The following is a 13,540-nucleotide window of genomic DNA, read 5'->3' as shown; positions in this document are numbered from 1 at the left end:
CCCATAGGCTCATATATGGTCATCAAGGAGTGACACTACCAGAGAAGGCTCAAAACTGTAGCCTTGTTGTAGTGGGGGTGGCCTTACGTCACTGGGAGTGCGCTTTAGGGTTTCAAGGGCCCAACCCAGGCCCACTCTCTTCCTGACGTCTGCAGCCCCAGATGCAGGACTTTCAGTTACCGTGTCCGGTGCACACAGGACAATGCACTAAAGCTCTGGAACTGTAAGCCAGGCCCAATCAATGCTTCTTCTCTAAGAGCTGCCATGACTAAGACAATAGGCCTGTCACGTTCCTGATTAGATTTATTCCAAGGCTCTTTGTTTTTGTTTTTGTTTATTTCTCAGCATGCTTGTCACTGGTATACAAGACATCTACTGAGTTTTGCATGTTGACTTTGGATCCTGCTATTTTGCTGAAAGTTGTGATCAGATCTAAGAGTTTTTGGTGGCATCTTGAGGATCTCTTACATATAGGCGCATGCATCGCTGCAAACAGAGGTGCTTTGCTCTTTTCCTTTTCCAAATCTCTCATTTCTTTTTTGTCTTACTGTTCCAGCTAAGACTCCAAGCACTCTATTAAATGGAAAACTTAGGAGATCTTTCTTATACCCAATTTTTCTTTGGATTTTTTTTCTCCCTTTATAGTATGTTGGCTATAGGTCTATTACATTTAGTCATTATTACTGTAAGCTACGTTTCTTCTATTTCTATTTTTGTTTTATTATGAATGAATGCTGAGCTTTTTCAGATGTTCTTCTAGGGTCCTTTTCTCCACTTCCTCTGGTGAGGCTGCGATCTCTGTCCTTAAGTCGGCCAACATATAATACGTTACATTTACAGGACCATTCTTGTGTTCCAGGAACGAAATCAACTTGATTCTGATGAAATATTTTTTCTGTTGAGCAGAATTTGAAAGTATTACACTGAGATCTCTGGCATTTAAACACCACAGGGAGACTGGCCTGCAACTGTATTTTGTGTTTAAGTATGTTTTTACTTGGTTATAGAATCAGGGCAATGGCAGCTTCATAAAAAGAGGTGGGCAGGGTTCCCTCCCTTTCTGTTTTATAGAAGAGTCTGAAGGGTAGTCTTAGTTTCTTTCTTTCTTTTTTTTTTATTAAAGGTATCACAGAATTGAAACGTGAATTCACCCCAGTGTTGGCTTTTATACTCGGGAGCTGCTTTATTTCTTCAATCATTTCATGTTCTTTGATACAGCTGTTTAATCTGTTCACATCCCTATGGTTTAACTTTACTATGTACATATCTAGAAATTATTCTTTATTAGTTTAGCTATAAGTTTTTTAGTAGAAACAAGTCATGTTTCATAATTTTTGTATTGATTTTTTCATTTAAATTTAATTATTGATTTTTGAAAGATTTTGAAATTTTATGTATGTGAATGTTTTGCATGCATGCATGTATGTGTACCACTTATATGCATGGAGGCAAGAAGATGGCATTGGAGCCCCGAGCTGGAGTGAGACTGAGATGGATTTCCGTGTGCGTGTTGTGAAATGAACCTGAGCTTTACGCAAGGGCAGCAAATACTCTTAGCCACTAGGCTGCATTTTCCTGTAGTCTATTATTCTTCCACTACTGAATAGGGGTTTGACTTGTACTTATTTTTCTAGGAACCAGGGCATGAACAATTAAGTTATTTATGTGAGATCTCTGGTGTCTTTATTGTAAGCACCTATTCATGTAAGTTTCCCTCTCAGAATGACTCTCATTTTATCCCCAATGTTCTGATATGCTAGGTTTCCATTTTCACTTGATGGTAGGGAGTTTTATTTTCCCTCCTGATTTCTGTGGTACTCCACTCATTATTCAATAATGTGTTATTTAACCCTCACTCGCTTGTATAGTTTCTGTATGTTATTATTGATGTATAGATTTATTCCACTGTGATCAGAATAAATAGTTTCAATTTCTTAGTATCAGTTAAGACTTGCTTTATGCTCTATGTGATTTACTTTTAAAGCTCCACGACTGCTGAGAATGTGTATTCTACAGTCCATGGGTGAAAACACTGTAGATATTTGAGAAGTCCCTTTGCTCTATAATGTCACTTTCCTCTTACCTGTTTCTTTTTAAATATTTCATCAGAATGGCCTGTGCATTGATAACATCGAGGCACCAAAGTCATGCACTATTATTGTGCTGCTCAGATTGCGCCTTTGCATCCAGTGCTGTTGCTTCATAAAGCTGTGCTCAGATATTCAGTGTACAGATGTTCAGTGTGCAGATGCTCAGTGTGCCGATGTTCAGTGTGGAGATGTTCAGTGTGGCGATGCTTAGTGTGCAGATGTTCAGTGTGCAGATGTTCAATGTGGAGATGCTCAGTGTGGAGGTGTTCAGTGTGCAGATAGTCAGTGTGCAGATGTTCAGTGTGCAGATGCTCAGTGTGCAGATGTTCAATGTGGAGATGTTCAGTGTGCAGATGCTCAGTGTGCAGGTGTTCAGTGTGCAGACGTTCAGTGTGGAGATGCTTAGTGTGCAGATGTTCAGTGTGCAGATGTTCAGTGTGGGGACGCTTAGTGTGCAGATGTTCAGTGTGCAGATGTTCAGTGTGCAGATGCTCAATGTGCAGGTGCTCAGTGTGCAGGTGCACAGTGTGCAGATATTGTGCAGGTGCACAGTGTGCAGATATTCAGTGTGCAGGTGTTCAGTGTGGAGATGTTCAGTGTGGAGATGATTAGTGTGCAGATGTTCGGTGTGCAGATGTTCAGTGTGGAGATGCTTAGTGTGCAGATGTTCAGTGTGGAGATGTTCAGTGTGCAGATGCTCAGTGTGCAGGTGTTCAGTGTGCTGATGCTCAGTGTGCAGATGTTCAGTGTGGAGATGCTTAGTGTGCAGATGTTCAGTGTGCAGACGTTCAGTGTGCAGATGTTCAGTGTGGAGATGTTCAGTGTGCAGATGTTCAGTGTGGAGATGCTTAGTGTGCGGATGTTTAGTGTGGAGATGTTCAGTGTGGAGATGCTTAGTGTGCAGATGTTCAGTGTGCAGATGCTCAGTGTGCAGATGTTCAGTGTGCAGATGCTCAGTGTGCAGATGTTCAGTGTGCAGATGCTCAGTGTGCAGATGTTCAGTGTGCAGATGCTCGGTGTGCAGATGCTCAGTGTGCAGATATTCAGTGTTGAGATGCTCAGTGTGCAGATGTTCAGTGTGCAGGTGCTCACTGTGCAGATGTTCAGTGTGCAGATGCTCAGTGTGCAGATGTTCAGTGTGCAGATGTTCAGTGTGTAGATGCTCGGTGTGCAGATGCTCAGTGTGCAGATGTTCAATGTGCAGATGTTCGTCAGAATTGTTAACTCCTCCTGATGGACTTCCCTGAATATGAAGTAACTTTATTTCTTCTTTGTTGAAGTTTATTTTGTTACACGTTAGCACAGCGTGATCTGCTTGCTTTCTAAGTTCTATTTGTTTGGCATACGCTTTTCTATCTTTTTGCCCTAAGACTCTATTTGTCATTGCACCTAAGGTGTTTGTGTTTGTGTGTGTGTGTGTGTGTGTGTGTGTGTGTGTGTGTGTGTGTGTGTGTAGGTCAGAGGGTAACTTTCAGGAACTGGTCGCCCTTTCCACCATGTGGCTCCCTGAGATCAAACTCAGGTTGTCCCTTTTGGTAGCAGGTGCCTTTACCTGAGGAGCCATCTAACCAGCCCTAATCTTGTCTTTTGCCTGGTGAGTTGCAGCCATCAATACTGACTGACTACTGGAAAGTGTGTATCAATGGCTATAACTAGGTTGTTTTGTAATGCCTGCTGTTTGGGGGTGTCTCATTTGTGTCCCTGATGTTCTACTGCACTGTGTTCTCTCCTAGGAACTCAGGACACGCTTGCCTTTCTCTCTAACATGTAGAATCGACGTAATGCTGACTTGGTGGTGACCAGTCCCTTTGTTTTTATCATGAAAAGGTTTCTTTCTCTCTCAGTTTGAGTGACAGCTTTGGTAGTTCCTACTTGCCAGGGCTTGGGCTACACGTATCCCCATCTTAAAGAGTTTCCTGCTGTCATTCTGATGGTCTGTCTTTAAACCTGATTCATATTTGCTGTACAGCTTCTAAACCCTCTATTTGTTCTACATAATTAGTGTTTTTAACAGTATAACATGATACAAAAAAGGTCTCTGCTAGTCTTGCTGGTCTATCATCTTAATTAACTTTGTATCTGTATGGGCATCTTCCCTCCCTTTGGGAAATGTTATGCATGGCCTTATTAACATACCATCTCAGCATTCAGCCTGAAGTTATTTTTCTCATATGTTCATGATTTGAGTAATTTAATGTTGTCCCATAGACCTCACCTATTGTGCTCACAATTTGTCATTTTCCTTTGTTTTTGTGTGAATGTTTTAGTTCATCTACCTAATTTACAAGACCCAATTCTGTCACCTACTTGATGACTCCATGTTCGTGAGACCTTCTACTGAGTTTTTAAGCTGACTTTTAAATTTTATTTCCAAACTTTTGAGATTTTTACTATTTCAAGCTCTTTAATGAATTTCTTCTTCAATATTCTGTGTTTATGTTGTTACTCCATTCACCTGTTCACTTGCGTCCTCTCGCACTTTATTCAGAGGTTTGTCTTCTTAGTTTTGAGACCCTTGTCTGAGTTTTCACAGTCCTTGTGTCTTTGCACTGGGACTTACACAGGCGGGTTGTCTCTCAGTGACGGATTCTAGAATGTTTGTGTGGGACTAGCCTGTCGCGCTATCGCTTCCTCCTAAGCAGGAGATGCCCTCAGGAGCTGTAGCCTCAGTCCACAGGCTTTGGCCATGAGGCAGCTTGAATACTGCTCCACATGCTCGACACTAACTGTGGACGCAACCACGAGTGACAGGCAGGTCTGCTGTGCAAACACAGTAATAGTGAAAAGAACAGGTGCCCCTTGTAACTCGGCACGATGCGAGGAACTTCCTCCTGGAGATGTCAGTTCAGCATCTCAATGCCTCCTGTGTTTGGACAGCCATCTCTTTCTGCCAAGATGATGAGAAACAACAACTATAACTATAACTTGAGGTTCTCTTCCTTTTGCTATGATTCATAAACTTGGTGGTAACTTTGGGGGAATAAATGGCCACAGATAATATGGTATGTACTAAGATATTAAAAATGGTTGACATGGAAAAATAATAAGATGAGCAAGACTAGGGATTAGAGTTGGAGCAACAGAGAGCGGACAGAAGGCTAGGCCTAGTGGCACCTGCCTTTAACTCCAGCACTCAGCAGGCAGAGGCACATGGCTCTTGGAGCCTGGCTGACACGGTGAGTTCTAAACCTGCCAGGAGTGCATAGTGAAACGCTGAAAAACAAACACAAAAGAAGAAAAAAGGTGGAGAAAGTAAATAGAAAGAGGTAGTTGGGACTGGGATACTGTTATAGAAAACAGACTCTAAAGATGATTAAAGACATAGAAATTAATGGACAAGAAATAACGAGAAAAGGGGATGGGAGATAAAATAAAGAAAATAAGATGGAACAACAGCCAAAATATACAGGGCACAGCTAGAAGGAACATTAACGAAAACACAGAGTAAGTGCAGAAATAGAAGGAACGATCATAAAAACTAATTGTGCAATACGAAGAGTAAACAGTTAAATTATTTACATACATGAGTGACATTTTGTTAAAAAAAAAAAAAAAAAACAAGGGACATAGAAGTAGACTGAGAAATGCTATAGTATTAGTATCTCCTCCATCCTGGATGCTGTGGGGTCTGTCTGCTCAGAGAAGGCCCTGCGATGGAGGCCCTGCTATTTGTTATAGCTACAGGTCAAACCCGCTCTGCCAAATGGGTTGGCACGAAGTCTCTCCGTGGAGTTCAAACTGGTAACTTGGGTTGAATTTCTGCCAGTCCCATAGTTCCATCTGCCATTTTGCTGGACAAGCTTGCCTGCCTTATGAGTACTCAGGCTGTTAAACTGTCAGTCTCTGGGCTTATCCTCTGCTCCATCTCAGTCCGGATCACCTGTGTAAAGGTTCCCATGTTCTATTGTGCTGTGGCTCAAACGCCCTGATGGGTAGTAGGCTGCTGCAGCGGTCACAGATACAGTGAAGACAACATCTTCTATTCTCCTGCCACTCTTCCCAGCACTGCGGTGTGATTTAGTCTCTCTTAGGACTGCTTGCTCTTCGCCCCAGGTAGTTATTTCCTAGTGTCTGCTCCATGCAACTTACAGGTCTTCTGACTTTGTTTTGCTCTTTTTGCTTCTGGAGGCTTCCTTCTCTTTGTGGTTTGCAGACTTGGAGCAGAGGAGGGCGAGCTCGGCCCGTTCCTGCTGCTTTGTTCACTCCTCCGGGTCAGAGTCTGGGGGTTTTCTTATAGCTCAGCATCACACACATGTGTTTATCTGGTCTTTTATACTCAACACCACAGTGATCCTCTGCTGCCTTTCCACTCTTTTCATCAACTCCTGGAGATCCAGCAAAGTGTGCCTGTCCCTGGGCTGCCATCTCCTCTCCTTCTTTAATCACATGCTTTCATCACTCCCCGCCTCCCGCCTCCCTCAGCTGCCTGGGAGCTGCCTGAGTCTCTGTAGATTCTCTAGTCCCAACTGAGACTCACAACATAAAAACAGGTGAAAGCATCTCTGAGAACAGGCTGTCGGGAAGTGTCTCTGTGGAAATGTGCTCACCCTCTGGAGCCTGTAGCGTGTTCTTTTTACCTTATTTCCACACAAAAGCCATGTGTTTTATGACCATCATTATTTCTAATCATTAGTGCTTTTAATTAGATTCCTTTTTACAAGTAGGGAGGGGATAGGGAGGAACAGGGAGAGATGGAGAGGAAAAGAAAGGGAAGAGAAGGAGGGAAAGGGAGAGACCAGAAGAGATAAAGAGGGGAGAAAGAGAAGGGAGAAAATGGGAGAGAGAGAGAGGAGAGAGAGAGAGAGAGAGAGAGAGAGAGAGAGAGAGAGAGAGGAGAGAGAGAGAGAGAGAGAGAGAGAGAGAGAGAGAATCTCTTGTGAGCTGTGGAGGGTGTAAAAGAAAGTGAGCCAGGCAGTAAACAGCACCGCCCCCCCTGGTTTCTGCCTTAGCTCCTGACTCCAGATTCATCCCCTGAGCTCCTGCTTTGCTTCCCTCAAGTTCCGTAGGGCTCTAGCCTTTGTAAAATGCACACTAGAACACGGTCTAAAGTTTAGACTCTAAACAGACATTCACTTAAGATTTCATGTTGAAATATAGGTTACAATAGTTCAATAAGCTGAAGTATAGACTAGGTTTTTTGCTTTTCCTTCTCAGGAATCACATGAACGGTTTTAACGAACAGCACACACACCTCCCAGAAAGCACTACCCTGGCAAAGGGATGCAGCTCAGCGGAAGAACTGGGCTGACTGTGTGCAAGGCCCGACGTTTGATCCCCAGCGCTCTCCTGCCACAAACACAAGGGACGTGCATGGCCTTAAACTGCAATGGTGTTCTCCCAACAACTATGCAAAGGAAGGCTTTCAAAACACCAGCTGCTAAAAAAAACACATGCATTTGGGGTCAGAGAGTTCTAAGCATGGCCAGCGTATGGTCAAGTATATGAGTCACGTAGACAGGTGGACGCTGATTAAACCTTTAAATGGTTAACAGTTGATACGTAGTAATGAGAAATGTTATTTACCTCTGAATCAAACTCCATTAATAAGACTATTTTATCCTTGATGGAGCTGAAAAGATTATGCTTGTGTATCAGCTGGAAAACATCTTTGTGTCTTAACGTTAAGTATATTTCCAGAGCATGGCCATAATTTTTGTCATAGGTGTACCTGATAATGAAAAAAAATTAATATTCATTAATGGTTATAATTAAAATGCACAGAGATGTTTCATAATATTAAAGGCTAAAATAGTTGTTCACAGACAAGAGTTAGCTTTACTACGGGAAGCACTCGCTGCATGATCCCTATGCGCTCTTTCTCAGAACCCTGGCTTTCTTCTCACCAAATTTGCAAGAATGGTTAATATTCAAGTAATAAATATTCTTTCTTGTGGCCTCAGCCTTCAAACTGTATCGAAACCTATACCCCAGACAATGAAGCTATGGTCCAAGATGAAGGAAATGTTCCTTTTAAGCAACAGAGGAATCAGCCTCGGTTCCTGTAAGCAGTGTTCAGCTGACAACTGAGCAATATTCCAGAAGCTGCAATACTTTCACACTAAGGCTCCCCCTCATGCAGCTGAGGAAAGCCAGTTGAATGGGAATCATCCTGCTGTTCATGATAAACAGCACTACAGAATGCAAGCAGCATCCGGAAAAATGCTTCCGATAGAAAACACCACGTGCTCTAATACAGAATGTCACAATCATGACTTCCCCTGTGCCAAGTCTAATGTGGTCCTGGCCTCCAAGCCACCATGCATCCTTTTCTTGGAATCTTACAGAAACAATGAGTGAGGGAAGTGTGAGAGTTGTGGGTACTGAGGAAGGGGTGCAGCAGGCCTTCCTTCTTGACCTTGGTCTGTGGTACACCGTTTGGTGCCTCAGAATGAGGCCCCCTGTGGGCGTAGCTCTTCTCTGTGTCTCCTCCATGGCACTAAGGCAGATGGGAGTGCCCAATAAAGGGGAAATATTCACCAAACTTCATTTGCTGAGCCCTAATGTTCAAGTTTAAAAGTATCCCTATAGTGAAATGTGAACTATAATTTTACAGATAAAGACTCTGGCTCAGAAGAAGCAACAGACGTGCAGACTTAAGAGTAATAGAATCCAGAGCCTGGCTCACCGGGAGAGCCCGAGGAAGCCTGGTCCCCTTCCATCTCCTTACCAGGACCCATAGCACACCACTCCTCTGCCATCAAGGTCACATTATAATGCAGCTTCACACATTTGTCATCTACTCACCCATCTGAGTCTTAGAAGAGTAGACACAGGAAAACAAAAGGCAGCATCCCTACTCTGAGAGTGCCAGAACTAAAACACAAACATACTCACAGTTCTGCCAGTGTTCTCAGCAGCGTCTTGTTGTGACTGTCCTTCTTCAAGTGGTCTCGGACTGCTTGGACTATCACCGAATTGTTGTACAGATCCCCAGGCCACTCTCTGATCAGCGTGGCAAAACCCTGGCCAGAGGAAGACAGCAGACAAAGGACACTGCACAGTAGGATCCTGGGATGGTCACGGTTGGGTTTTGACCCACTGTCTCTTGCTCCTTACCCTTTCTCATGCAGGCCATAGAAACTTAGTGGGTCATAGGAGCTCGGTCAGAGAGCTGCAGCCCCTGCCCATGAGGGAGGGATGTTAAGTCCCCATACTCCAGGCCTCTCTGGGGTTTCCTGCCTCTCTATTACCCATCATGCTATGCAGTGAAGTTGTTATATATGTCCAACATGCCAAGGTTCAGAGAGCTTCCTGACTTGCAAAACAGAAATTGGCACTCTAGAGAGGTGGTTCGCCACCCCCGAGGACAGATGGGGACTGGCCTCATTATGTTGCCCAGGCTGACTGAAACTTACATTCTCCTGCCTCAGCTTCTTGAGAAGCTGAGATGACAAGTGTACACTATCAGGCTTAGGGTTCTACCATTTGCTTCCAGTTTTTGCAAACTAATCTCTGGTGTTTAACAGCACAAAACTTTTCACGGACATAATTTTGGCAAACAGTTCTTACGAACACGGCTACTTGATTCATTACATGGTCAATCACTCATTTAAAATTAATCCTTAACATGAGAAAAATGGAAGATAATATTCAAATTATTTATGTAATTTAATGACAAGGAAAATATTTCTTTCTCAATGGTACTCATAAGACAGACATGACAAAACACACAAGAGAACATCTCCAAGCCCAAGAGTCAAGGCAAGTTGACTCGCTTCAGCCACATTCATAATGTTTCTAGATAGGACATGACTCAGTAGGATAATTTTAGTGATATAATTTAAATCTCTTATAAAAATATCAAATTTCTAGATTTTGTATCACACACTGAGAACAAGCTTTGATTGTGGGAGAATCCCTTACCTCGTAATCACTTTCCAAAAATTCATGTAGAATCATTTCATAGATGAGTGGTTTCAGAACGGGGTCCCCTCGTGGTAAATAGGGACTAATTGCCTGTGGGGCAAGAGGAAGTCCTTTCAAGAATGGGAAGACAACTGTACCCCAAACAGGCAAACATAAAAGTACAGTTTTAACCGTAAAAATTTAAGGTATCAGGACACTTTGGAACACTAAGAAAAGATCAAATAAACTCTGTTATCTATCAATAGGCTACAAAATATTTGAGAGAGAGAGAGAGAGAGAGAGAGAGAGAGAGAGAGAGAGAATGCATGAATAATATCACAAAAATGATTTCATTAACCTTTATTCTTTTTTCTTGATTAAATAATGAAAATCTAAATAATTAGGAGAATTCCTGCTAGCTATTTCCTGTCTCTTTTACCTTTATACTGCATGTAATACATCAACCAATACTTTAAAACCCAATCTTTTTATGATGTGAGCACACCACAAGTGTGTGACAATGCCACAACAAAGCCCATTTCTTTGTAAGATAACCTCCAAAATTAGATAAAAAATTCAAGAGGATATTCTTAACTTCAATGAAGTATTCCAAAGGTTCACTAATGATGAAAATTTCAAAACCCTTTAAATGCTTAAAAAAAAAAAAAAAAAAAAAAAAAAGACTGGTATACAGTATGTACTCAAGTATAAAACCAGAATAAAGTGGCAAAAATTCTCATCATAGTTGCAGAGTGAAACATATTCAACTGTTTTCCTATGGGACACAGGTTGCTGGAGTGCTGAGAAGGAGCTCAATGGCACATCACTTGAAGCCCTCAGTTCAGCCCAACACAGCAAAAGAAAAAACAAAACAGAGAGAGAAAGAGAGAGAGAGAGAGAGAGAGAGAGAGAGAGAGAGAGAGAGAGAGAGAGGAAAAGTATTGACTAAATTTAAAAAGTGTGTTATGCTACAAAATCTACTAAATGAAATCACCACTGTTCTCCAGGTCACTAAAAGGAAGATGAACATGCTTAAACACAGTTCCTGAATCATGGATGTAGCATGGTGGATACGTATACATTTGATACAGATAAAACATACAGGCTAATTCTTCTTTCAAGATAATACATACTTTCCAACCAAGAACTGCCTTTTTTGTCTCAGTTTTATTCCAATTTTAATAATCTTCCATGCAAACCTTAAGGCTTAAGATAAAAATAACTTACTTTAAGCTGTCCAATTTCTTTAAATTTGTAAACTTCATATTCCCAGAGGGATGCATTTTTCCCAAGAATTTTCTGGCATTTTCTGGCAGCAAAAACATCACAGGGAGAAATAAGATGCAAATGAAATGAAAATAAAGAGATAGAGTAAGTGGACGATTCTTGGCAGTTTAGGGAGCCCTCTCCCCAGAGCCCCCGCAGGCCCGTCTCAGTGTCGGTGAACATGAAGGGGCCGCCATTACTCATTGGACAATACTTGGGATGGATGAGAAAGCTATGCAAGCCAGCTGTGGAAACAACAGGTTTCCCGCAGAAGACAGGTTCCCCTGGCTTTCCTCTTTATCCAGAGAGCACTGCTGGTTTGCACTTTCTGCAGGGAAACTCACTACATCCCAACGGCCAGGCCCTTCCTGGTCAGCTTTAAGCAATGGATGACAATCACATTGCCAGCCTGCAGCATAACATACAGGGCTGAGTCTTAAACTCAGATCCCTGAAGACAGGTCTGAAGGCGTCTTGCGGACTTTATCACTTCCATGAAACTACGACACTTTTGTGAAAACCATTGTCTTTGAGCTGTCTAGTACTTTGTTCTGGATTTTTCTCAAAGGCACGACTGGCCCTAGAAACTAGAGGCACACGTGTGCTTTCCTTGAGAGCTATGGGCAGATCTGCTGTGCCCAGGGTGAAGGTGAGGACACTGTAGCTCAGCTGTGTCTCCTTTAACAAGGCCAACAGGCAGTCTGCCTGCCCACTGTGTGCTGTGCTGTGAGAACTGGCACTGGAGTTTTGTAGCGCAGGGTGACACTACACTCCGGACAGTTCACATAGTCCTTTAACTCCATGCAGGAGGACCGTGTCTTACACCAGACCTTCTTATAGCTTTTAGAAAGATAAGGAAAAAAGTCAATAGCAAACTGTCATAAATAACTGTAGGAGGTCATTATTACCGTGCAGCCGTGTCGTACTCGCCTCTCTCCACCAGGTGGTTTATGTATGCTAGCCCGATATCCTAGAGGAAGGAACAAAGTCAGTTACTAACAAGACTAGAGCACTGAAGGGCTGAGAGTCACGTTCTAAGCAGACATGGCGGGGAAGGTCCTGTGAGAACCGCTGCCCCAGTCTGCCTGTGTCACGGCTTGGGTGACGATATACTTGCTCTAGCCTGCCTGTGTCACGGCTTAGGTGGTGTTACACTTGCTCCAGCCTGCCTGTGTCACGGCTTCGGTGATGTTACACTTGAGCCTGCCTGTGTCACGGCTTGGGTGGTGTTACACTTGCTCCAGCCTGCCTGTGTCAGGCTTGGGTGATGTTACACTTGAGCACACTTACATTTAAATGCACTTGCATTTGCTTTATATAAGTTTTAATAAGCAAACTAAAACATTTTTCCATGTGCAAATCTAGCCTATCCCTCTCAGATATGCGCTACAGACGAAGTCTATGATACTAGAAACACAGCCCAAAGTTGTCAGTGGATATAAAAGTCTGTTTCCAGTGTCTTCTGTTGAACTGCCACAGGAAGTCTAAAGACATGTAAGAAAGATGATGTGGCAGGCTATTGTACTAAAGGCGATACAGAGACAAACAGTTAAAATCAAGGGCCGTTGAAATGGTACTATGGAAACCTAGTGCAGTAGAAGCTCCTAACACATATACATATATGAAGGTAATGTAAATCATTTTTCAAGTAATAGAGGAGACACAGCCCCAACTGAACATCTCTCAATACCAAATGAAGCTTCCAGTACCAGGACTGGGTCACATCTAATTGAATTATTGGCCAAAAGGGTCTCATAGGAACCTCAAACAACCCAGGCTGTTGCCAAAGCTGTAAGTTGCTCTCCACAAAATGACAGCAAGACCCCACAGCTGAAGATAACACCTACACAACTAACTGAACACAGAGATGTCAAGCTGGTGCCCACCTGGAGCCTTCTCTCCTACTGGCTAGCATTCTTGGTATGAGAAACTACTCTGCGAATCACCGAAGGAGAACTGCCAACACCAACCCATCCGGGAACCCTTCAGTCTACAGTGGTGACCTGCCTTAAGAGATGCTTCTGTAATGAGGGCACAAGCTTGTGGGAGGAGCCAACCAGCGTCTGATCTGAATTAAGGTCCACGCCAGGAGATGGAGCCCACACCTGACGGGTATACACAGCACTTCCTCTAGGACAGCAGCATTATCTGTGCATGTCTGATAAGGAGTTACAATGTGCTGGGGGAAAAGTTCTATGCATAATTAATGGAAGCAGGGGAAATACCATCCTTTTTAGACTACTAAATATCTTCCTTAATGACTACTATGTGGGAAATTATAGTTCACGTCTACAGGGTTTTTCTAAAATCAGACCACTGGTCTTAGTATCCAAGAGTATT

At 42.9% G+C, this 13,540-nt stretch overlaps 1 protein-coding gene across 2 annotated transcripts in view; it reads right to left on the bottom strand.

The window, feature by feature from the left end:
- The window catches only part of Vps41 (VPS41 subunit of HOPS complex), a 151,320-nt gene that overhangs the window by 25,997 nt on the left and 111,783 nt on the right, over positions 1-13,540 (bottom strand). For both annotated transcript variants that reach the window (XM_051168098.1, XM_051168106.1), the window contains 5 exons: positions 12,109-12,170; positions 11,163-11,244; positions 9,954-10,046; positions 8,925-9,052; positions 7,614-7,758 (listed from right to left, as the gene is read on the bottom strand). In XM_051168098.1, coding sequence (XP_051024055.1) covers positions 7,614-7,758; positions 8,925-9,052; positions 9,954-10,046; positions 11,163-11,244; positions 12,109-12,170 — 510 coding nt within the window. The remainder of the gene's footprint in view (positions 1-7,613; positions 7,759-8,924; positions 9,053-9,953; positions 10,047-11,162; positions 11,245-12,108; positions 12,171-13,540) is intronic.

The sequence above is a fragment of the Acomys russatus genome, chromosome 3, assembly GCF_903995435.1.
Source record: "Acomys russatus chromosome 3, mAcoRus1.1, whole genome shotgun sequence".
In the NCBI taxonomy this organism is placed as follows: domain Eukaryota; kingdom Metazoa; phylum Chordata; class Mammalia; order Rodentia; family Muridae; genus Acomys; species Acomys russatus.
The sequence above is the reverse complement of the archived record's forward strand: the minus strand, read 5'-3'. Positions and strand labels throughout refer to the sequence as shown.